The following is a 24,916-nucleotide window of genomic DNA, read 5'->3' as shown; positions in this document are numbered from 1 at the left end:
CAGCATTAGTTTCTTGCTGTAACAGTTTCGAATAGAATTTGCCATTAATGTAAACAAAGTGACAAGACATTAAACTCATAGTGAACCTGAGGAAAACATCTAGTGCAATTTCTGCTACACTGTTAATACTGAATAAATTCACCATATTTCAGAGATGTTTCAATGAACAGGTACAACAAGAAGGAAAATAAAAAAACACACACAATCTATGTGAGAAGTTTTATTAAATGCAAATCATACATTAACTGAAGATTTACTGGGTTTAGAGAATACTAAAGAAAAAACACTAAAACAAATATAAATATTTTTCTAGTTAGTCGAGATGAGCAAAGTATATATTGAGGTTTTGAAGTTCACTGCAGTCACCTCAATGGCTCAAAATACACAACAAATAGTATATTATTAATATTTCACTGCGGATCAATTGCACATGATGGCGGCAGCAGTACAACATGAAGCACCTCTCCTGACAGCAGCAAATCATGGTGCAAACAATGCCTACAGTAATGCCTTCAGTAATTCTGAAGACAAGAGAAAGCATCACAAGTGTCCTTCACAATGCAGTAAAGCACTCACACTGTAACAAACTCCTCCAAGAGGCTGAGCAGCTACTGCTCACACATTTGAAACATCAACAAGTATTACAATGAACAAAATGCTTGACAAAGTGTGAACACACAAAATACTTAAAAAATATTTTCTTTTTTGTTGAAGTGTGCTGTTCATAAAATACTAATCATTTGAAGTAAACGTACCATAAACTATATACATTCAACTAGAAATGAGTAAATTACGGTTTCTATACAATGCCTGTGTGACAACTTTAAAATATAAACTGCTTTCACCAATTTTGAAATTCACAAAAAATGGCAATTAAAAAACTTGGGCCCTTAAAAGCTTTGACCTAGTGTGTTACGTTTATTACTGGGATAATTTAAAATTCTGAGTTATACATGTATAAAAAAAAAGAAGACACTTAGCACAAAAATTACTGAAGCCCTTAATCATCACATTCTTTTTTCTGCAAATTTTTCAATATTCCTCTTCAATTTGGTCATTAGTTATCTGACCATCCACTTCATCTGGGGCTGCAAAGCCTTCCTGAAAAAGCCAACAAAATGTTTTAGAATATCCCTCAAAAGAAAATTTATCTACCACACCAAATCAGTAGCGCATACATTTACAATAACGTATTTTTGGTGTTCCGTAAGAAACCTTTTCCTCTGGAAAAAGTAGACATATCAAGTTGAAATTTACATCATATACTAAGACGTATGGGCACCTTGCAGTGTAAAACAACTAAGCTTTTATGTCAATGCAATCAAAAGATATATGACCATTAATGTCACATATTTTGATATCTTGCCAGTGTAGATGTTGGTAACATGCAAAAATCATCTAAATTCTCAATTTTCAGGACAGCTGAGCTATCTATATAGATAGCTAAGTTTGTACGGAACACTGTGTTTTTGTCCTACTTGCACTTATATGGATTTTTACTGCTTCAGTCACTTTCCTCAAATTCATAAATTTATAATGTAGTTGTTGAACTTAACCAATGTCACACATCATGGGAATGAGACACAGTATAAGTGGCATTCTAGACATTCAACGTAGCCCTTGAGCCATGAACAGGTGCAGAACAGTTGTCAAAAGTGTCAGTAAATGTGCAGATTGTCAGGAAAATTCACACAGCATTTCATGGGAAAATGAGCCCCAGCCTTTGAAAAAACAAAACTGAGATACAATTCTACTTAATCCTCTGTATTTCTTGCACTTTTTTTGATAAGGAAATATAGAATATTTTCATTGTCATAAGGATGAAATGAATTTTCAACAGAATGGCACAGAGAGCAACTACCAGCATCAAGCTTTCAAAAATTGGAGCAGTTTTCAGGAGTAGCACCTCCAAAGCCCTCGAGTGAAACTGTAAAGTACAGTAATGTGACAAACAGCGATTGGCACTATGAGCAATTGATCTCTTCCATGATGAACTAAAACAAGGAACAAATTGGCCTAGTACGAGGGCAGTTCAATAAGTAATGCAACACATTTTTTTCTGAAACAGGGGTTGTTTTATTCAGCATTGAAATACACCACGTTATTCCCCAATCTTTTAGCTACACAACACTATTTTTCAACGTAATCTCCATTCAATGCTACGGCCTTACGCCACCTTGAAATGAGGGCCTGTATGCCTGCACGGTACCATTCCACTGGTCGATGTCGGAGCCAACGTCGTACTGCATCAATAACTTCTTCATCATCCGCGTAGTGCCTCCCACGGATTGCGTCCTTCATTGGGCCAAACATATGGAAATCCGACGGTGCGAGATCGGGGCTGTAGGGTGCATGAGGAAGAACAGTCCACTGAAGTTTTGTGAGCTCATCTCGGGTGCGAAGACTTGTGTGAGGTCTTGCATTGTCATGAAGAAGAAGTTCGTTCAGATTTTTGTGCCTACGAACACGCTGAAGTCGTTTCTTCAATTTCTGAAGAGTAGCACAATACACTTCAGAGTTGATCGTTTGACCATGGGGAAGGACATCGAACAGAATAACCCCTTCAGCGTCCCAGAAGACTGTAACCATGACTTTACCGGCTGAGGGTATGGCTTTAAACTTTTTTCTTGGTAGGGGAGTGGGTGTGGCGCCACTCCATTGATTGCCGTTTTGTTTCAGGTTCGAAGTGATGAACCCATGTTTCATCGCCTGTAACAATCTTTGACAAGAAATTGTCACCCTCAGCCACATGACGAGCAAGCAATTCCGCACAGATGGTTCTCCTTTGCTCTTTATGGTGTTCGGTTAGACAACGAGGGACCCAGCGGGAACAAACCTTTGAATATCCCAACTAGTGAACAATTGTGACAGCACTACCAACAGAGATGTCAAGTTGAGCACTGAGTTGTTTGATGGTGATCCGTCGATCATCTCGAATGAGTGTGTTTGCACGCTCCGCCATTGCAGGAGTCACAGCTGTGCACGGCCGGCCCGCACGCGGGAGATCAGACAGTCTTGCTTGACCTTGCGGCGATGATGACACACGCTTTGCCCAACGACTCACCGTGCTTTTGTCCACTGCCAGATCACCGTAGACAATCTGCAAGCGCCTATGAATATCTGAGATGCCCTGGTTTTCCGCCAAAAGAAACTCCATCACTGCCCGTTGTTTGCAACGCACATCCGTTACAGGCGCCATTTTAACAGCTCCGTACAGCGCTGCCACCTGTCGGAAGTCAATGAAACTATACGAGACGAAGCGGGAATGTTTGAAAATATTCCACAAGAAATTTCCGGTTTTTTCAACCAAAATTGGCCGAGAAAAAAAATGTGTTGCATTACTTATTGAACTGCCCTCGTAATTGTTTAGAAAATGTGGAAGATATTCCGTTCGTTACAGTGTTGATTCATTCAAACTAGTGAGAGCTATTAATGCGAAATCATTTGTTTATAATATTAAATTAAGAATGACAATTTGAGGACAAGTATACGAGGACCGTACCAAAAATTTTGGGACTATGTCCACAAAGTTTTTCTATGCTTATCTTTTACTTACTGAGCATGGTCTGCTTCAAAATACTCTCCTCCACAATTGATATACTGCTCCCAATGCCATTTCCACTTCCAGAAGCAGTCTTTGCACACTTCTTGGTGGGTTGCGTGAAGTGCTGCCTGCGAATTTTCTTTTATCTTGTCTACCATTTCGAATCTTTATCCTTTCAATGGGATTTTCCACTTTGGAAATAAAAAGTCTGCAGGGGGCCAGATCTGGAGAGTACAGAAGTTGAGGCACCACAGGGATTTCATTTTTTTGCGCAACAGTCACACACCAACGGAGATGAATGTGTGGGTTTTATCGTGAAGCAAGAGCCACATTTCAGGCCACTTCCTTCTCACATTTTCTTGCAGGCATTGCAACACATACCGAAAGTACAGTTTGTCCGTGTGTCACAAATTTATGATGAACTAATCCTTCAAGTCAAAGAAAAATAGCAGCATGGCTTGGACATTTCACCTGACCTAAAAAGCTTTCTTTCATCTTGGAAAACCTTTCCCAACCCATTGTGAAGCTTGGACCCTGGTCTCAATATCATAACTGTAGATCCATGTCTCATCATCAGTTATAACTATCTTAAGGAATATCTCGTTCTCCTTTGCATGATCCAAAAGCACTTCACAGATTGCGAGGTGCTTTCCAATGTGCTGTGTCAGTATTTCATGACATCATCCAACTGAAATGTTACATTCTTCTGCAATCTCTCCCACAGTCAGTCTACAATTGGCACACACAATTCTGCTGACATCCTGGTAGAGTGTTGTCGGTAGATGTTGAAGGGCATCCTAAATGAGGCTCATCTTTAACTTTCGTCTGGCAGTTTTTAAACCATGTGAACCACTCATAACACCAAGTACAGCTTAAGCAGTCATCACCATAGGCTTCCTGCATCATTCCGTGTGCCTCTGTACAGGTTTTCTTGAGTTTCACGCAAAACTTAAGCAGACACGTTGTTCCTCTAACTCTGCCATCTCGAAATTCGCAAATTGTGCAACACAATGTTCTACTCAATATAGCACTAAACAATAACTAGCAGATATGCAACAATGAAACTTCCATCAGTTACACATGAAACACAGATGTGTGCAGGGATGCCAACTACATTTTGCTCCAACACACCACTGGCACGAAATTACGAATGTTCCAGAATTTTTTGAACAGACCTCATACAAAACAATGAAGTTACAAGAGATTTCCACTATTTTGTAACATCTTTAGAACTTTTCCATGTTTTGTGGTATTAGAAATAGGTACAGGAAAATTTCATGGAAATGGTAACATGAAAAATAAAGTAATGTGAAATAATGGTTTCAGGAAAATAATATTAAATCTGCGATTTTTATGAGATATTGCAAAAATTGCAATTTTATTGTATAATAGCGCTGTAAATCTGGGGAGGGAAGTGTTCTAACAATGGTATTCGTAATGGATAGTAATTACTGAAGATTCAAACTGCAATTTGACTTCTAATCTTCTCAAGTCTGAGTTTCCTACATTATCTTGAACATTTCATTTTCAGTGTAACTTGACTTTATGTGACGATGCAAACAGCGAATGCGGGAAGAAAGGAAGGAAACGAACAGCGAATGCGGGAAGAAAGGAAGGAAACAACAGTGAATGCGACAAAAAGGAAGGAAACAACAGCGAATGCGGCAAAAAGGAAGGAAACAACAGCGAATGCGGCAAAAAGGAAGAAAACAACACCGAATGCGGCAAAAAGAAAACACTGAATGTGGCAAAAAGAAAACAACACCGAATGTGGAAAAAAGAAAACAACACCGAATGTGGCAAAAAGAAAACAACACCGAATGTGGCAAAAAGAAAACAACACCGAATGTGGAAAAAAGAAAACAACACCGAATGTGGCAAAAAGAAAACAACACCGAATGTGGCAAAAAGAAAACAACACCGAATGTGGCAAAAAAAATAAAAAGAGCTTTTCCTGTTCCTAATTATAAATATAATACACCCTTCTGCAGAAGATAACTTCATAACATTGTTTAGACATTTTGACATGTCCGTTTTAGTTGGGGTTGTGAGATGGTGGTGGTGATGTTTCACTGTAGTTGCATAGGATACTGACAATGATCAAGTTTTGGGCTTGTACTATCTCATTTACAACACTCCAAGCAATTACATACCAGCAATTACCAAATGCTTTAAGTACTCCACTTTGTTTTACACTGTGTGCTGTTCATTTATTTTCTTACTCTGTAATGAAAAAGAGATTAATCCTGATCCATGAGAGGGTTCAACTATGACCCGAACTCTAGAAAGGATCAGCAGTCCTAATGCAATCAATATGACCTTGTGTCAGTTCTGCTTCCACGGAAGCAATGATCACAGAGACAGGCTGCTGCTAGCCCTGCGAGAGTGAGCCCCTCCAGCAGTTTGAATTCTCTTGTGTTTATGCTCACTGCTGACTGCTGCAATAAGAATGGAAAGAATAAACATTATCACTCACCATATAGGAGAGGTAGTGTGATGTACCTTTTGCAGTTCTTACTTTTATGTTTTCGTTTTCTTTAAAGGCAAAGAGAAAAGGTGAAGCAGTAGCCCAGCGTAGAGCCTGCACCTACCATTATGTATTCTTGACTTTCAAATATCAAAATACATAAGATGGTTTTCCCTTTCCTCAGTAAGAGGAAGGACTTCCTCTCTGCTAGTGAACAAAGGTAGACAGATGTTATCTTAGAGCGTAATCGGAGGTAGCCACTTTGGATTCTGTGAATAAGTGAAAGTCTGTATTTTCTATGTGCATCACAGAAAAGAATATAGTATTATTTTATTAACCGAGAGATTGTATGAGTTATTATTCCGAGTAGTACAGTAATAATAAGAACTGTAACCCACATGTATACTTTGGAAAATTCACAAAGATCCGATTAATGCAACATGGACACGGTCATGACTTTGTAGGTTGATAAGGCAAATGGACGTAGCATTATTAATTGGTAAGCAAAAATATACAGAGGGAAAAAGAGTATTTTGTGCATGCAGAACCAATATGAACTGATAAGAATTAATTTGCAGGCATAGCCCAGCTTATTGTACTTGTCCGTGAGCCGAAAATATAGTCTCATTAATTCCATATATCTAAAAACATTTTTAAAAATTATATTATAGTATTGAGTCAGAGAGAGGCCTAAAGAGATGTGTGAGGAAAGTAAAGAGGCTGATTTTGATCTCTGAAAGTTTTTATTTTTTCAAACAATATTATCCTCTTCAAAATAGTTCGCTTCAGCAGCTATACACTGGCGGAGTTGTTCCCTCTCTCCGCAGCCGTGCTGAAAGGCTTCAACAGGTAGAGTCTTTAACATGTCATTCACATTCTTTTGAAACTCCTCCAGAGTCCCAAAATGATGTTTTAAGACCTTTTCAATTTTAGGAACAGAAAAAGTCACAAGGGATCTGATCAGTTCAATGCGGAATCTGTGGAAAAACAGGAATGCCTTTTGAGATGAAGAATTCCACGCTAGAAGTGGCCATGTGACATGGGGCAGTGTAATGATGTGGCATCCAGATGCCTAAAATGTCTGGTCTCATTTAATTCACTCTTTTCCTAAGCCTTTCAAGGATGTCTCCGTAAAACACTTGGTTGGCTGTTTGTCCTGGAGGAACAACCTCACAAGAGCACACACATTTGCCGTTTTTGTTGGTTTTTGAAGTTTAATTTCTCCCTGTGTGAGGTTCATCCTAAATGTGGTCTCAGCCTTCCAAAAATTAACTGTACCAGTGAAAAACTTGTGCTCTTGATAAGGGACGTTTCCTGTACACCTGTTTCAACTTTCCAAAGGTCACATTGTGAATTTCCAAAATTTAGCACAAAACTTGATGGCAAAAGATTGTTCAATTCTTCTGTTCCATTTTTGTAACACACAACAGAAACACAGCTTCACTGATTGCACTCTTAAAAAATCACAGGATGTCTGTACAGAACTGAAACTTCGAGCATTTGAAAGGTGTGAACACAGCTCTATGCAAGTACAACAGCACAGCGTTGCCTGATCCCTCGGCAGTGTTGTCAGTTCTATTACTTTTCCTACATAGCTAATAAATAAAAGCAATGAAATGATAGGGCATCCTATGAATTTATCTAATCTCCCAGAGATTGTGTGTACACGGTTAAAATGCAGGCACAGCACAGAATTAATGTAGTTCTGTGTGTATGCTTGCTCTGAGGGACTAACATTTGCTGATCTACTACGGCACATATCTTACTTATGTACCCACGTACCACTTAACACCTCCAACGTATGGTGAGGGTTATTTTTACCCATTCAATATATGTATAACAGTTGCTTGATTGAAATGGCATCTTTTTTGACTCAATGTGCATCCATTAGATTGTTTTAGAACACATTTTTGTATGCCCTTTACCCCTCCCCCTCCAGATTGATCAATTAGTGAGGTTAAAAGACTACACAGCTAGGTCACCATCAGCTGCTCTTGCCTTTGATAACCAAGCGTGAAGAATTCTTTGAGGATGTCTATTCACTACAAGCAGGCATGTGATAATTCATCCTACTTCACTGGCCAGGAAGAGGTGAGTGAGATTTAACAGCTGGGTTTAATGACCACAGCATATTATCAGTCTATTCCAACTACACTCCTTCCACCAATGCAAGACTGTATCTCTAGAGTCAGGTGATAGCATGAACGTCATTATGTTTCATACTATGTCACTTCAGTAATAAGTAGTCATGTTGACAAAATAAGAAACATACAAACCTCTGTTGCATACAATATATCCAGTATTTTTTGAATTATAGGGTTTTGTTCATTATCATTTTCTTGGCACATTACTTCAATCTCTCTAAGTTTGCCAAAGTAAAAATCTCGCTCCTTCTCCAGACCATCTACTGTCAGTTTCATTTCCATCAACTGAAACAGATACACAACCTTAATATTATACAAACTTTTGAGGCACAGCAACAGAACAGTCAATAACCACCACAGAACTTTAAAATCTTTATACATTTCTTCCATTACACTTAACTCATTTTCTTAATCTATTTTTCAATGCTTTATGTTTTGTCATCTGAGTGAATGCAGAAATTTATACACAAAAGCTTAAAGAAAATAAAGAATTCAATACTATTAATACCAATATCTGAAAAAATTAGGGTATGAACGAGTAATCCATACACTGAAAGCACTAATTTGCATATGTCAGTTGTTTTTTGCATGTACTGAGGAAATGTCTTTCTGGGATCCAAAAAGCATTGCTCATCTCCACAGCTGACAGTGTAATACGAGTCGCAGGTCGCTGTTTGTGGCAGGATAAAGGCTGGGAACCAGGAGTACTGTTGAAGCAATTGCTTTGTCCCAGACTGAAGATATTCTCATTATTTACTGAAAATGGAACGAATCTAGTTAACATTTCAGAGAAAGAAGTAGAACACAATCTTTTTCACAAAATGAATGTACAAGAACTGCTAAAACGTGTCGTCTTATACAAACATAAGTGTCTAGGTTAAATGTTGTACGTTGAAATACAGAAAATCTTTCCTTTGTTATCTATGGGAAGTGATTATTTTATTTATGAACTGCATGAATGGTCATATTTCCAGTACGCCAAGAAGAATCACTTTACCAAATTCATTGACTTGAATGTAACTAAGAAATTTAGTTTGTTGAATTGAAAGACTATTTCAGACGAATAAAAGTTCAAGATATACCAATGGTAAGGTTCACAGGCAACATAGCCCTTTTGCCCAATATGTCAAGGCTAGGAAGATCTTTTGAAAGGAATCAACACATTTATCAAGTAATACAGATTAAGAATATGCAAAGACAAAGGCAATAGTAGTGGAAAGAAGAGCAAAAACTTATAAACTGAGCTGAAGAGTAGTATGATGCAATAACAAGCAAGAAGCTGTAATCCAATTAAAATTACTTTGCGACTGACATTGCAAGTAGTGGCAGGTGGACTGGGAGGCCACACTAACAAGGCCCTCCATGTACCTACAAAACTGGCTACACAACAAGCATGAGGCACTCTAAAATGAACAAAACTGGCTGGCAGTTGGCCTCTACCACTCAATTTGCTGAAACATCAATTGCAAAGTAATTTTAGTTGGGGTGTAATTTGGTGGAGAATGGTAGGATGTAGCACAGGTGGATATAGAATAGGGATTAGTTAGAACTGAGGACAGGATATTACATGTTTAGAGGATAGTTTCTATCTGTGCATTTCATATAATGGAGAGCACTTACATAGACAACAATTCAGTAAGGATCCAAACAGCATATAAACAAAGATAGTTAACTGGTTTATCCATTTTCTTGTCGAGATATCTTTGTTAATCCATTTCTACCTGAATTAATTTTCACTCCTGGATTTTACAAATCAGATTTTTATTTGTTCATTGTCATTAATGACACGTACTACATCAAGCTAAACAAAAAAGTAATTAAAATTTTAAGCAATATAGGGTGCAACATATATGTCACACTAAGCAGATATCACAATTTAAGTGAAATACATGATAGTAAATAAAATAAAGCAGTGTGTCATTTACACTGTGTTAGGGAACAGCATTCATTTTCTATAATACAGTATGAAACACACTATGCACAAACCAACATCACATTTGCAACACATTGTTCTTGAAGTTCCTATGCAGCTTCCTGCACTGCAGTGTCATCTTTTTTTCTGTAGCACCATAGCTATCAGATGATTTTTTTTTTTTCATTGTATATGATGTCATGCAGCACTACCTTTATACGGATTACCTGGGGGACAACCAGGACCTTTAGAGATTGTTGCATTGAAACTGGTAACATTTCACAATATAGTGCCGAAATTTCAATTGTGGCGTGTTCATATCTGTCTTTCTGGGAGGGGGGACACAACCCACACATTACACGCAGAAACATCCAGTAGCCACGTAAATAATTGGCCACCACCATTTCTTTCCTCTTTGTTCACTCTATGCAACACTATATTTTCATCCATTCGGTCAGTTCTCCCCATATTTTTGTTGTATTTTCCAATAACATGTGGTCACGGTACAAATATCCTTTTCTTGTCTTGAATACCGGCTCACAGAGCTCACTGGATTGATCCCATGGCTGGTCGAAGCAGTTGTTACTACAGAATTATCTAGCCATCTGGTAATAATCATTCCACTTTCCTTGCTGCTCTTTTGATAGAAACCACCTCTCTCATTCCTATGGGACATTGTCTTAGAGGGTATAAGTTGACATTCTTTAGTCAGACAATTCTCACAAATAGTGCCAATTGCACCATTACCTCGTTCTTTTAGGTGAACCAACAAAGTTGGTGATGCAAACAGATGCGCAAATAAAACCTGTAGAGTGGATTTTACTTTTATCAATCATTCATTTGAACCAGAGGTGCAGCAAATTTTCCAAATGGTTTCTCGTACACTTTGTTTTTTGTGGATTAATTCCTTGATCCACTACAAGACCTATGTTTGTGTTTAGGCATCATGCTTTGTACCAAATCTAGTGGGTTTACTTTTCTGAAATAGACAAAATACTTTATCATGTTCTCATCATAATCAAAATCTTGCTCGGCCCGAAAGCAGAGAGAAAAACCTTTTCTTAATGTATCTGGTAATGGATGAAGTTTCCACATGTTATTGTTTACATTAATTTGTGTATTATCACGAGTGAATGAATCTCATAATTGTTTCAAATCTGTCTTTTCTCATCATGTTTTTCACCATTTCATTTTTCATGTCCAACCCTGAATCCCAGTAACATCTTCTGCTAGGTACATTTTATTTTGGCATCTGGGGAGTTCTTGGACAAAACTTATTTTGTAAATTCAGTAGTGCCGAGAAATTTCATCAGTTCAGAGCAATGAACTAGAGATAAGCTTCTGTATTTATTGCGACAACTCTCAATAATAACACATTGTCGGCACTTTCCAGATCCTCTGAGAAAGATGGAAACAATATATTGACTTACTGCCTGATATAACATGTGCAACACACAACCGGAAACTGGATATAGTACCACAATAATGAACGGGATTTTGTGGCTAACCTATGATAATGAATTTCAGTACCTTTATTATAATAATTAAGCAAAAGTTTTAAAAATTGTGAGGTTTATTTGCTTAAGAAAATATTACTTCTTATTTTAAGACAATCTTATACAGAAAAAAAAGTCTTCAGTAAATGAACCACCAGACACTGTCCTCTTCCTACTTTCTACTTGCAGAAACCCTCTTGCATATCAACAATGTAGCTTCCTAAACAGACATACAGCAGGAGTTTCAAATGCAAGCATTGTTACCAACACGAGAAAACCATGGTAGAATATCATGTGATTTATGTCACACTAGGCAGAAATCAGTTAATACTTGTTTGCCATTATTATTATTATTATTATTATTATTTCTTTACTTTCTCAGACGTTAAGTCTGGTTAAGAATGGAAAGTGACCCGGACCTTGATCAAGCGTCACTTCCTATTAACTGTACGGTATGTGTTATATTGCATTTAGGAACTTTCGGGTAATTGAACATGTATCAATAATTACGGATTTCTGTAGTTGTATATATATGTTTGGATGTAGCTGTATTGCATTGATGTACTGGTGGATATTGTGTGGTATGACTCCTGTAGTTGATAGTATAATTGGTATGATGTCAACTTTATCCTGATGCCACATGTCTTTGACTTCCTCAGCCAGTTGGATGTATTTTTCAACTTTTTCTCCTCTTTTCTTTTGTATATTTGTTGTATTGGGTATGGATATTTCGATTAGTTGTGTTAATTTCTTCTTTTTATTGGTGAGTATGATGTCAGGTTTGTTATGTAGCGTTGTTTTATCTGTTATAATGGTTCTGTTCCAGTATAATTTGTATTCATCATTCTCCAGTACATTTTGTGGTGCATACTTATATGTAGGAACTTGTTGTTTTAAAAGTTTATGTTGTAAGGCAAGCTGTTGATGTATTATTTTTGCGACATTGTCATGTCTTCTGGGGTATTCTGTATTTGCTAGTATTGTACATCTGCTTGTGATGTGATCTACTGTTTCTATTTGTTGTTTACAAAGTCTGCATTTATCTGTTGTGGTATTGGGATCTTTAATAGTATGCTTGCTGTAATACCTGGTGTTTATTGTTTGATCCTGTATTGCAATCATGAATCCTTCTGTCTCACTGCATATATTGCCTTTTCTTAGCCATGTGTTGGATGCGTCTTGATCGATGTGTGGCTGTGTTAGATGATACAGGTGCTTGCCATGAAGTGTTTTCTTTTTCCAATTTACTTTCTTCGTATCTGTTGATGTTATGTGATCTAAAGGGCTGTAGAAGTGGTTATGAAATTGCAGTGGTGTAGCCGATGTATTTATATGAGTGATTGCCTTGTGTATTTTGCTAGTTTCTGCTCGTTCTAGAAAAAATTTTCTTAAATTGTCTACCTGTCCATAATGTAGGTTTTTTTATGTCGATAAATCCCCTTCCTCCTTCCTTTCTGCTTAATGTGAATCTTTCTGTTGCTGAATGTATGTGATGTATTCTATATTTGTGGCATTTTGATCGTGTAAGTGTATTGAGTGCTTCTAGGTCTGTGTTACTCCATTTCACTACTCCAAATGAGTAGGTCAATATTGGTATAGCATAAGTATTTATAGCTTTTGTCTTGTTTCTTGCTGTCAATTCTGTTTTCAGTATTTTTGTTAGTCTTTGTCTATATTTTTCTTTTAGTTCTTCTTTAATATTTGTATTATCTATTCCTATTTTTTGTCTGTATCCTAGATATTTATAGGTATCTGTTTTTTCCATCGCTTCTATGCAGTCGCTGTGGTTATCCAATATGTAATCTTCTTGTTTAGTGTGTTTTCCCTTGACTATGCTATTTTTCTTACATTTGTCTGTTCCAAAAGCCATACTTATATCATTGCTGAATACTTCTGTTATCTTTAGTAATTGGTTGAGTTGTTGATTTGTTGCTGCCAGTAGTTTTAGATCATACATGTATAGCAAATGTGTGATTTTGTGTGGGTATGTTCCAGTAATATTGTATCCATAATTTGTATTATTTAGCATGTTGGATAGTGGGTTCAGAGCAAGGCAGAACCAGAAAGGACTTAATGAGTCTCCTTGGTATATTCCACGCTTAATGTGTATTGGCTGTGATGTGATATTATTTGAATTTGTTTGGATATTAAGTGTGGTTATTATTATTATTATTATTATCATCATCATCAGGAGGCACCTGACAGTCTAATACTTAGAATGTTTTACCTCTGTTAATTTCATAAGGGCATAATGAGAAGAATGATGGTTATATCTACCTCAGTATTCCATTTTTAATATTACATTAAATAGTCATTAATGTGACTAATAAAAATCACAATACTGGTACATTGTAATAATGTATTTCTGATTAAAATACTTTTTAAATACCTGTGTACTCAACTCCTCAATTCGACTGTTATCTTGCTTTTGATTTGGTACTTGTGATGCAGACTGCCTGTTTGGTGCTGGCCTAGGCTGTACTCTTGTTGCTGTAGAAATAAACCAAGAAAAAATAATGTTTCTGATATAAACTGGACACTGTAGTATTTCACTGTGAGCTAATCAAATTACAAACAAAGCCATGCATACTTTAATACTAAAAATATGCTAAGCATTTGCAAATGCAAAGAACAGGAGTGAATTTTTAGAACGAAGTATAAACATTTACCTACCATCCATGCAAGTTACACACTGAATGTCAACATGCTTATGATTACCCACTTTAAATCACCCACTGGAGTGGTTTGGACAGTATGGACAAGACTTTGCTAAACCAGCTTATTCTCCACAGAAGCAGGTTCATACATAGCTGTGAATATTGGTTGTCTGTGTCTTTGCATCTGATGGTGGGATACAGCTTCTTACTGCTCTCATGCAACTATGTTTAACAGGAACAGATCGTAGGATCAAGCTGGTCATTAAAATATCTTACTACAATGCAAACGGTGAGATGTGTGCAGTGCATGGATAAACAATGCTGTGTTGAAAGACACTACCAGCACTCTAACACATGAAACTTAAGAATTTAGTAAGACCTTTACATGTATCAGTGTTTTTGTTCCAACCAGATCATTCCTACTAGATACTTCTTTTTGACACAAATGTCAAATACAAACACATCTGAGTAGAATTATTAGTATATTACCATCAGTATCGACATTCTTTTAATGGATGTGATATAATTTTACTATTAGCACACAAAGTAAAGCTAGCATCAATCCGAAGGTTGATTGGCTCATCAGTGCTTTAGTAAGCACTGTATTTCATCTGCTATGCCTTTACACATCTTTCACTTGGGAACTGTCTCACTCTAGCCAGTTAATCTTTTGTTCAAAGTAGAATTTGAACCATTCTTATTTATTATCGCATACAAAAAGGAGTGCCAGGGTCAGACTAAATCCATACTGGTTTGCATAAAATACATCTACATTTAAACTCAGCAAGCCACCCAACGGTGTGTGGCGGAGGGACTTGACATTGCACTGCAGACCTTGTACTGAACGAGATCCCTCATTCCGAAATTTAGCTAAGGCCAGGCGTAACTAATGTAAGTTAATTATGAAAACATTGCTGGAAAAATCATCACTCAAAATATAATATTGGGAATAAATTATAACAATCTAGACCACAAAGCACATTTATTAAAAAGTGATCAGTTTCGATCATTACATGGTCATCTTCAGATCTACAGCCACAGTGATGAACGATGGCTCTGTGTGGAGCAGGAACCACTGAATTATGGTAGTCAACTGCATTCAGCTGCTGCTGATACTCCACACATAGCCATTGTTCATCAGTGTGACTGTAGGTCTGAAGATGATCACATAATGATCAAAACAGGTCACCTTTTAATAAAAATGCCTTGCAATCTAGACTTAATTTATTCCAGATAATATACATTAAGTGCCCAGAAGGGAATACTGATGTGGACTTTCTGTGTGACCAGACCTGTATCTTATAATCAAATGATTATCCTTATCTTTGTCACACTGAAAAAAAAAACACAATGTAAAATCTGTAACTATCAACAGAAGAGGAATGGGCCCATGTAAAATATACACGCTTTTGAACTATCTAGATCAAAAACTTCAGACTGTGCCCACAGTTTAATGAAATTCCAAAAATGCAAAACACCAAACATTGACAATATAGGAACAGCCATGCAAATGTAGTAGCCAAATAGGATTAAAATATTCAATAACAACTCCAAAATAACTGATCCCCCCCCCCCTCCCCCACTATGTGAGTAGTGCCTTTGTCTGTCCTGATCTCCAAGCAGAAAAAATATTCCCTCACAAGAATACAATATTGTTGATTTCAGAGGCAGTATCCATCATCATACAAGCTCTCCAACATTTCAGGCCAGTTTGAAAAAGATTTATCATATTAGGCTCAGTAAATATACTACTGACTTTCAACACTCTGGTAATAAGAGAGAACAACAAAGTTCATTTTATGAATACAATTAACAGTGTGTTTCCACCAGATTGGTATGGAATTGTGGTGAACTGGATCAGGATACCAGCACATAAAGCCAGCCTAGAAAACATTGCAGACCACCTTGCAAGAAGGACATAGCTCTCAACAGGCAATTATTCCCAATTTCAACATTTATAACAATTTCACTGTACTATAAGTGAGATCATATGCTACAAGGAAATAAGAATGGGAATATGCACAATGCGAGATGTCACCAATACTATAATCTTCAACTAGCTCCCCAAGATCACAGTATTTAAGAGGACTGACAGTAGGTGTTAAGTAACATTCAACCTAAGGATGTGCTTCCATCCCAGAAACTTTGAAATCATTATGTCAGACTCCTCAAACTTGTTCCTGGGACCCAGTATTAGAAAGTGATTTAAATAGCTTTTTCATGTTGATAGTATCATGAGCAGCAAGTAATTCTGTTTATGTACCAACCAAAATTGAAACACCAAATTTCCACTAACATCATAACTATTCTGACAGCAGAAAATACAATGACATACAGAATCAACTTTTTTTTTTTGAGACGGTAGCCCGCACAAAAACTTTCTATACCCACAAAGTGATTATGTACCTTAGCATGGACTATGTCAGGCAACAATACTATATTTTATACACTTAACTTTCCAAAAACCACTTTATAACCAGGAAATGTCATCATAATATCACTTTAGAACATTCTACTGTTTACTTTCCCATCCACCCCTCAAACAGAATTTTATTTTTTGCCTGGCACCATGGATTTATATCTTATCTGCTACTATGGCCCTGTAAGTATTTGAAAAATGCACCATGGGCATCTGACTGATCTAAAAGTTGATAATATTTAATGCCTGGAAAAAAGTGCACTAGAAAAAAAAGATAATGTGTATAAAATTTTAAGGACCAATTTGCTCATTCTCCAACAAATTTACAAACCACCGACATGTCACACAAAATTCAATGAATTTACCATAATCCAAAATGCTTCAGTCTATTAGCTACTCAGTTTTAACAATTTTTAGTCTTCTTAATATTAAATGTTTAAGATCATATTCAGTACATCTTTAACACTGTATATTCAGGGTGAGAATTACGTACTACTGTTTTGGTCCACTTTACCTTCCTCTGTTCCTACAGTACATTATTTCTAAGTATCTTATAAACAAACAAGGAAATGTTCTGGGGACACTGCTGAACATACATTCCAATGGAGTTACTCTAATATTTACCAACTTTAGTTGCTGTGCGTGTTGAAGGTGCGACTGCAGCCACCTGAACCTGAGGAGCCTTTTTTGTCGTTGACACACCTATACCCCGTGGAGCATTACTACCTCCACTGCCCATTGCTTCACCTCCCCTGGCACTAAAGGCATCATATTCTTGCCCCGCATAATTTGCATCAAAAAACTTTTTAAACCACTGAAGAAACTCAAAATTATCTTGAAAACGGCCCTTAATAAGTTTATCAATAGGAACAATCTGTGAAAAGAAAGAAAAAAGTTCTGTGGAACTAAAAGCACACAACTAAACCACAAGCACATTTCAAAAACAATAGAAACAAAAGTACCTCTGAACTTAAGCGTAAGGGGGAAAAAAATAAAAAACAGAAGTTCGAAACCAATGCTGTATACTATGTATGAAACAAATGTTTTCATAATTCTCATGATATAGCGTCGAAAAAATAATCGTGAGGGGTTCAGAATTAAAATTGTAGAGCACATTTCTTATTCAGTTTGTTTTACAGACCTTTTAAAAACACACACACACACACACACACACACACACACACACACACACACACACACACACACACACACACACAGAGAGAGAGAGAGAGAGAGAGAGAGAGAGAGAGAGAGAGAGAGAGAACGGTACCCATAAAAGACAATGAATATACGATATGCTGTTAAAATGTACCTATGGTTTCTTTTACAAACTCAACACACAACTTTGCTTAGCTTCATAACATTCTCTTCTTCAAGAAATTAAATTAAATTCAGTCTTTCAAAGAAATTCAATGCATGGTCATACATTTAACAAAATATATCTGATTAAATAATAACATAATTTACTTTCTCACAGATTTGTTATATGGAATTTTGAAAATTTGTAAACAATGAAATGGTATAAACAATTCTTAAGCGATCTATACTTAAACTGAAATATACTAGCAAATTAAAATTGTGTGCCAGACGGGGATTCAAATCTGAAAACTTCGAGTTTGGAAGGTAGGAGATGAGAACCGGCAGAAGTAAAGCTGTGTGGACAGGTTGCAAGCCTTGCTAGGGTAACTTAGTTGGTAGAGCACTTGCCTGCAACAGGCAAAGGTCCCAGGCTCAAGTCCTGGTCTAGCACTGTTTTAATTTGCCAGGAAGTTTCGTATCAGCTACAGCATGAAAATTCATCCTGGGTACATTTAAATTACTTATTTTGAGTGTAAAATAGACACAGACTGACTCAGAATTTCTTTCAGTTATTAACAAAAAATAATATAATCAATTTATGTTCTCAGTTGTGAACAAATGTCTGTAGGTATGCCTGTTGTGTCATAATACAATACTTTTCATGATTGGAACTGTTCCAAGAAATACACATTGACTTGCACTCACGACACAATGCCTAAAGTAAATGAAGTCATAACCGACAACCTTCAAGGTTTTTGAATTAATGAAACAGCCCAACAGGACCATTCCACTCAACATCCAATACAATGAATTTCAACACCACGTTAACCTCATAGTTTGCCTCCTTCCTCCAAATAATATATTGATTTTTGTGAAATATATTAGCCAAGGAAGGTAAATCTTTTTGTTTTATCTTAATACAGTCTACCCTTCTGTAAACTTTTCACAAAAAACTGATCATAGTCTAATCTGAATTCTTGTACAACATTATTTTAAACTAACTACAACATTTCAGTTTCTCAATTTATACTAAGGGCACAAGAAGAGCCACTATTTGAATACATATCTTCGATTTCTAGACCTGCTCCTAGCTGTACAGTATCTTTTCTGAATACGGGACAAATTGGGTCCCAGCAATTATAAGGCGGTGATCAAAAACTTTCATTTGAAGGCCGTACAATCAGAATCTGAATGCCAACCAGGTAAAATCACCATGAGCACTGAGGCAATAATCCCAGTGATGCACCATGTTGAAGATACCCTTATGGTAAAAAATGGTACCCTGCTGCACATCCTTGTCCAACAGGAATCTCTGACCTTCGACACCTTTGTTAAGGGCCTGAAGGCATGATAATTGCATGGGGACAATTCAGGGCTGTAAGGTGGATGCTTTAGTATCTCTCACAGGAGTTTACCTCCCTGATCAATGGCACACCATTCCACAACAAGTGATTTTTGATAGACATGCTGTTCCATACACACTCTTTATTGTTTGAGGGATATCTACCAGTGGTTGTTCTTTGATAGCCAAGAAAAGTGACAGCATGCTGGTACCATTTGGACTCATTTGATAACATCGCCATAATACACACTGCCACATTTACCACATGAATGTTGAAGACACTAATGCCAGATTAAAGGAGGGATGTAATGGGTATTGGTCCAAAAAGTCTATTTTCAAAAATATTTTTTTCTTGATCTACACAGTTTAATCTATGTTGTGTGTGAATTTTATCATGATAGCAGCTTTAGAAATGCCTTTAACTTGTTAAACTGATTAACTCTCGACTGGCGGCCACTCCCACCTTTTCAGACATTTGGGAAACTGCTTGTTTCAGAGGAATTTGTGTCAGTGTGAAGGTTATTTTCTTTTGATATCTTTGGCTGACATCTATATCTCTGCCTGACATCTATATCTTTGCCTGAAAACTTTCTTGCATGTGGTTTATTTGCACTTTGACAATACTAACACATATTAGTAGGTGAAAGACTGAATTCACAAACTTCACGTGGATGTCAAGATTTATGCATAATGAGTGGTGGAAAAACTGTGTTTAGGAAACAGAGTTTTCATGGAAATCTGTTTACCAACAAAAAGAGGAAGCAGCTCGAAATGAAGAACATAAGCTCTCAGCTTCAGCATCGAAACTTGGGACAGGAGAATTATACAGGTGCATGAATAATGATGATATGGATTCCACTGGATTCAGACTTAATGATTTAGAGCTTCTCTGCCAGGCCATAAAGTTTTCGTGTTCATGTGTTAGCTGTAAAAACACGGAATGCACGACTGTTGTTTAAGAAACAAAAGAGTGGGAATAGCTTGTAGTTTTAAATTAATTTATAATTCATATGGATATGAATTTTCATTTTCCTCCCTCAAAAAAACCGACACTGGTACCTATGAAAGCAATTTTAGGTCATCATATGCTCTGAGATGCCTTGGAGAGAGCAAGGAAGGAGGTAGGTTATTTATTGTGTGGTTTTCTAAACATGCTTCTACCTTGTGCAAGGTTTGACAAAATAAATAAAGAAATGTCCCATGCTGTCTGTGATACTGCCTCAGTTTCTATGAAGAAAGCAGTGCAGGAACTGGTAGAAATTGACCAAAATGAAATAGATCCTAGGGTAGATATCCATGTCAGTGAATCTCCTAAAAATGTTACTGACCTTTGTGTGTCTCTAGATGGGACCTTGATGAAAAGTGGTCACATGTCTATATTGGTATTGACTCAGGTAAAGTTTTAGATGTAGAAATTATGTCTGAATACTGCCACCAGGTAAAGTTTTAGATGTAGAAATTATATCTAAAAACCGCCACCAGTGTGCAACAAGGAAAATGTCCAATATATGAAGACCGTGAGGAACTGTGGCAAGAAAAGCATCCAGTAGCATGCTCTAAAAATTATAGTGGCTCAAGTGGGGGCTGCTGCAGTTGTGAGGATGTTCTCCAGATCTGAGGACCAGTATGGTGTTAGATACACTAAATACCTTTATGATGGGGACTCCTCTTCGTTCAAAGATGTAATAGATAAAAAACCGTAAAACATAACAATAGAGAAGTTGGAATGTGTTGGCCACATCCAAAAGAGGCTTCGTGAAAGGCTTCGTCACTGAAGGAGAAGAAAGGTAAAGTACTAGGAGGAAAAGGCAGGCTTACTTTGAAAGAAATTTGTTCTCTTCAGTTGTTTTATGGGCGAGCTATCGGGAGGGGGGGAATTGAACTAATAGGCAATGAGGTATGCTGTGTGGGCAACTTTTTACCACAACAATCTGTGTCTGAAACATGATTGGTGTAAGTTCAACAATAGAGAATGACACCTATTCACATAAAACACTCACCCTGTTATGACTGCAATGAAGACCACATTCAGGTTTCTTGAAAACCCTGATTTATTGAGGAAGTTTCTTCACGGAAAGACACAAAATGCAAATGAAAGCATCAATAATTTAATTTGGATGAAATGCTCAAAAAAGGACATTCTGTGGATTCACTGACATGGATATCTACCCTAGGATCTATTTCATTTTGGTCAATTTCTACCAGTTACTGCACTGCTTTCTTCATAGAAACTGAGGCAGTATCACAGACAGCATGGGACATTTCTTTATTTATTTTGTCAAACCTTGCACAAGGTAGAGGCATGTTTAGAAAACCACACAATAAATAACAAGTACTCAAAATAGGTGTCTATGATGCAGTTTTATGTTAACAATAGTGGAAATAATGACAGAATTGAAGTGCTGAGGGGAGGTTGGTGTACAGCCTGGTGTGTTTACAACAAAAGCATTTTGCAACATTGACGAGAGCAGGGTCAAGAAAGCTAACAGATCAGTGTCTTACCTGCAAATACAGGCCAGGCACATTCGAAGAGAAGAGAAGAGAAGAGAAGAGAAGAGAAGAGAAGAGAAGAGAAGAGAAACCTGGAGGATGAGGAGTATCAGTATGGAGTATTTTAAAATTGAGGTAACCTTATTACTTGAAGTATGAGAAGAAAATCTTTGAACCTCATTTTCTCTGTTCTTCATTTTTTACGTTATTAGCTAAGCCTTTTTCAAGAAGTATGTGCACTAATGCTACGAAATTTTCAGGAACTGTTCGCAACGTGTTGCTGTCTCCCTGGAACTAAAAAATACCAGATCCTGCATTTACATGCTGATTTTCAGATGATTGTATGTAGAAAAAAAGTTAATTTTGGATGTGCAAAATTAAAAACTCTGTTCATGATACAATTTGTACCATAAATTAATAACTGTAGTTCAGTGGTCTTAAAACCTTCTCAGGACACTGCAATAAAATTTTCTCATTAATTGCATGATTAGAATTTGAGTTATGGCTTTTTATAAAAAATTCAAATTTCTGGCAAAACATTAATCCTGCATATTTTATTATATTTCTCCATTAAAACACTGCTCTTTTGCTTCATACACGTAAAATTTTAGATTTGTACATTAATAAATAGGGGTGAAATGATTTTTAAAATAAATGTCCACATTTTCCGTTACATTCCCCCCCTAATCCCACGCCTACATGTCAGTGCTCTTATATTCGCATCAGAGTTTCACTAAGTTACATATATGCTGCAGCAATGGTCTCAAAAGGAAACTATGATCGCCCCATATAATGTAGGATAACTAATTTTTTATCTTTTAAGACCCACACTCTTGGCTTAACAAAAATGGTTCAAATGGCTCTGAGCACTATGGGACTCAACTGCTGCGGTCATAAGTCCCCTAGAACTTAGAACTACTTAAACCTAACTAACCTAAGGACAGCACACAACACCCAGCCATCACGAGGCAGAGAAAATCCCTGACCCCGCCGGGAATCGAACCCGGGAACCCGGGCGTGGGAAGCGAGAACGCTACCGCACGACCACGAGATGCGGGCTTGGCTTAACAACTCATCTTGTCGTCGTCACAATATGCAACACATTCCTCCATTGTAGCAACGTGCATTTATTTTCACACGGTCAAAGCAACAACGTTCTGCCTAGAAAATAGTTCTACGAAGTTGATATGCTTGATAAAACTGACAAATCTAAAATCTCAGTGGCAGCTACTGGCGACTTTTCTATTTGTCAACCTGAATAGCATGATTTGTTTAGAGCACTTCAAAGTTCTGCAAGACGTGCAATTAATTATTGAGGAGTGGAATATGAGACAGTGGCTCAAATACTATCAAGAAAGTTTAGAATCTGGCAAGTGTACAGATACTAAACTCTGGCAATTACAGCACTGGTGAACTCACCATGGCAAAATTTATGATTGTAGCACAAGGTTTTAGAAACACGATTTTGATTATATGGTGTCGATTGCTGTCCTTGTCAAGAAAAATTACACCATGAAATGATTAACACGGTACAGCACAGCTTTCTCTGAAGTAGTTCCGTCCTGGCTTCACACACCACCAGGTATCCAACAGCATGAAATATCTGCTGCCTGCTGCAGTATTTTGAGAATGATTTCACTACTATTACGGACTGCGATATCTGATAAGTAAAGGTGTTGTACAGATTACAAACCAAGAGACGTCTATGAAGACTACATTTCATATTACCTATATAAAAGCCTTAAAGACAGAAAGGGAGTCTTTATCCTTAGCAAAAGTTTATTTGGAGTTGCAACTGTATTCCACAAAATTTAAAAAGTCTTTAGGTCTCTATAATGAGGAGTTTTATTCCAACTCAAAGTTGGAAAATTTACCTTTGCCTCACGTAAATGCAGAGTATGCAGTACCAACAAATGTTAACAGCAAAATGACTTTGAACAGGATGTTTAGATCCTCTGTACCCTTACTAGAATGTTTCCAGGTGAATGTATAAACAACTGAACATTTTGGATGGAGCAGATGTAACTATTCACTGTTAGCTTATTTGTTGAGCAGTCAACAAGCAAATGAACAAAAATGAAATAGTTGGTTCGTTTAAAAGAGGGGGAAAGTGACCAAACTACGAGGTCATCGGTCCCTTGTTCCTACTAAAACAACGCCGCAAGTGTGAGAATAAAATAGATGAGACATATAATACAAAACGGAAATAAAGGAAAAAGGAAAGACCACAAGAACGAAGGAAAGGCAACAAACACTAAAAGAAACAAAGAACAAGAAAACAACAAAGAGACGCTAGAATCAGAAGAGAGTAAAACAAGAAAGCAGATTACAGTGGCTGGCCGACCACGAAAATAAAAAGGAAAAGCCAGCCACCCTGCAACACATTAAAACTTTCATCCTAAAAGCATTAGGGTGGAGGACACAGAGGGATAAAGGACAGGCGCTAAAACTCAGATCGAATTATAAAACCCACCCTCATGGATGAAACATAAAACCAAATCAGCCAATGGGGTGTTGTCTGCTAAAATCAATGATAATGAGTCCGGCAAGCGAAGATGAAGCCACAGAGCTGACGAAGGAGGACATAGCACAAGAATATGGGCCACTGTCAACTGGGTGCCGCACCGACACTGAGGTGGGTCTTCACAGCGCAGGAAGTAGCTGTGGGTCACCCATGCATGGCCAATGGGGAGCCTGCAGAGAATCACAGAGTCCCTGCGAGACGCCCTCATCGAGAACTTCCTCACATTTGTGGTCCCCTTAATGGCTCGCAGTTTGTTGGGCATACTGAGATTTTGCCATTCTGTCTCCTAAAGATGAAACACCTTGCAGTATAATAAGGAACGCAGGTCAGTTGCGGGGATACCCATCTCCAGAAGTGGTTTCCATGTAGCCTGTTTGGCCAGCCTGTCAGTAAGTTCATTTCCTGGGATTCCGACGTGACCAGGGGTTCAGACGAACACCACTGAACAACTGGACCGTTCCAGGGCATAGATCAACTCCTGGATGGACGCTACCAAAGGATGACGAGGGTAGCACTGGTTGATAGTTTTCAGGCTGCTCAAGGAGTCAGTACATAAAAGACTCCCCAGGGCACGAACAGATATACTGAAGTGCAAGAGAAAGGGCCGCCAGCTCTGCAGTGA

The 24,916-nt window shown here is 37.4% G+C and overlaps 1 protein-coding gene across 2 annotated transcripts in view; it reads right to left on the bottom strand.

The window, feature by feature from the left end:
* Positions 1 to 204: 204 nt before the first annotated feature.
* LOC126262347 (microtubule-associated protein RP/EB family member 1) overlaps positions 205 to 24,916 on the bottom strand; it is a 60,648-nt gene continuing 35,936 nt past the window's right edge. The window contains exons 4-7 of one of the 2 annotated variants that reach the window (XM_049958921.1): positions 17,264 to 17,513; positions 13,953 to 14,053; positions 8,288 to 8,440; positions 205 to 1,101 (exon numbers count right to left, since the gene is read on the bottom strand). In XM_049958921.1, coding sequence (XP_049814878.1) covers positions 1,033 to 1,101; positions 8,288 to 8,440; positions 13,953 to 14,053; positions 17,264 to 17,513 — 573 coding nt within the window. In that variant the 3' untranslated portion in view covers positions 205 to 1,032. The remainder of the gene's footprint in view (positions 1,102 to 8,287; positions 8,441 to 13,952; positions 14,054 to 17,263; positions 17,514 to 24,916) is intronic. The other variant, XM_049958920.1, reaches the window with a different exon arrangement.

Source organism: Schistocerca nitens, chromosome 6 (assembly GCF_023898315.1).
Source record: "Schistocerca nitens isolate TAMUIC-IGC-003100 chromosome 6, iqSchNite1.1, whole genome shotgun sequence".
Taxonomy (NCBI): Eukaryota; Metazoa; Arthropoda; class Insecta; order Orthoptera; family Acrididae; genus Schistocerca; species Schistocerca nitens.
Note: the sequence above shows the minus strand (reverse complement) of the source record. Positions and strands in the feature narration are given on the sequence as shown.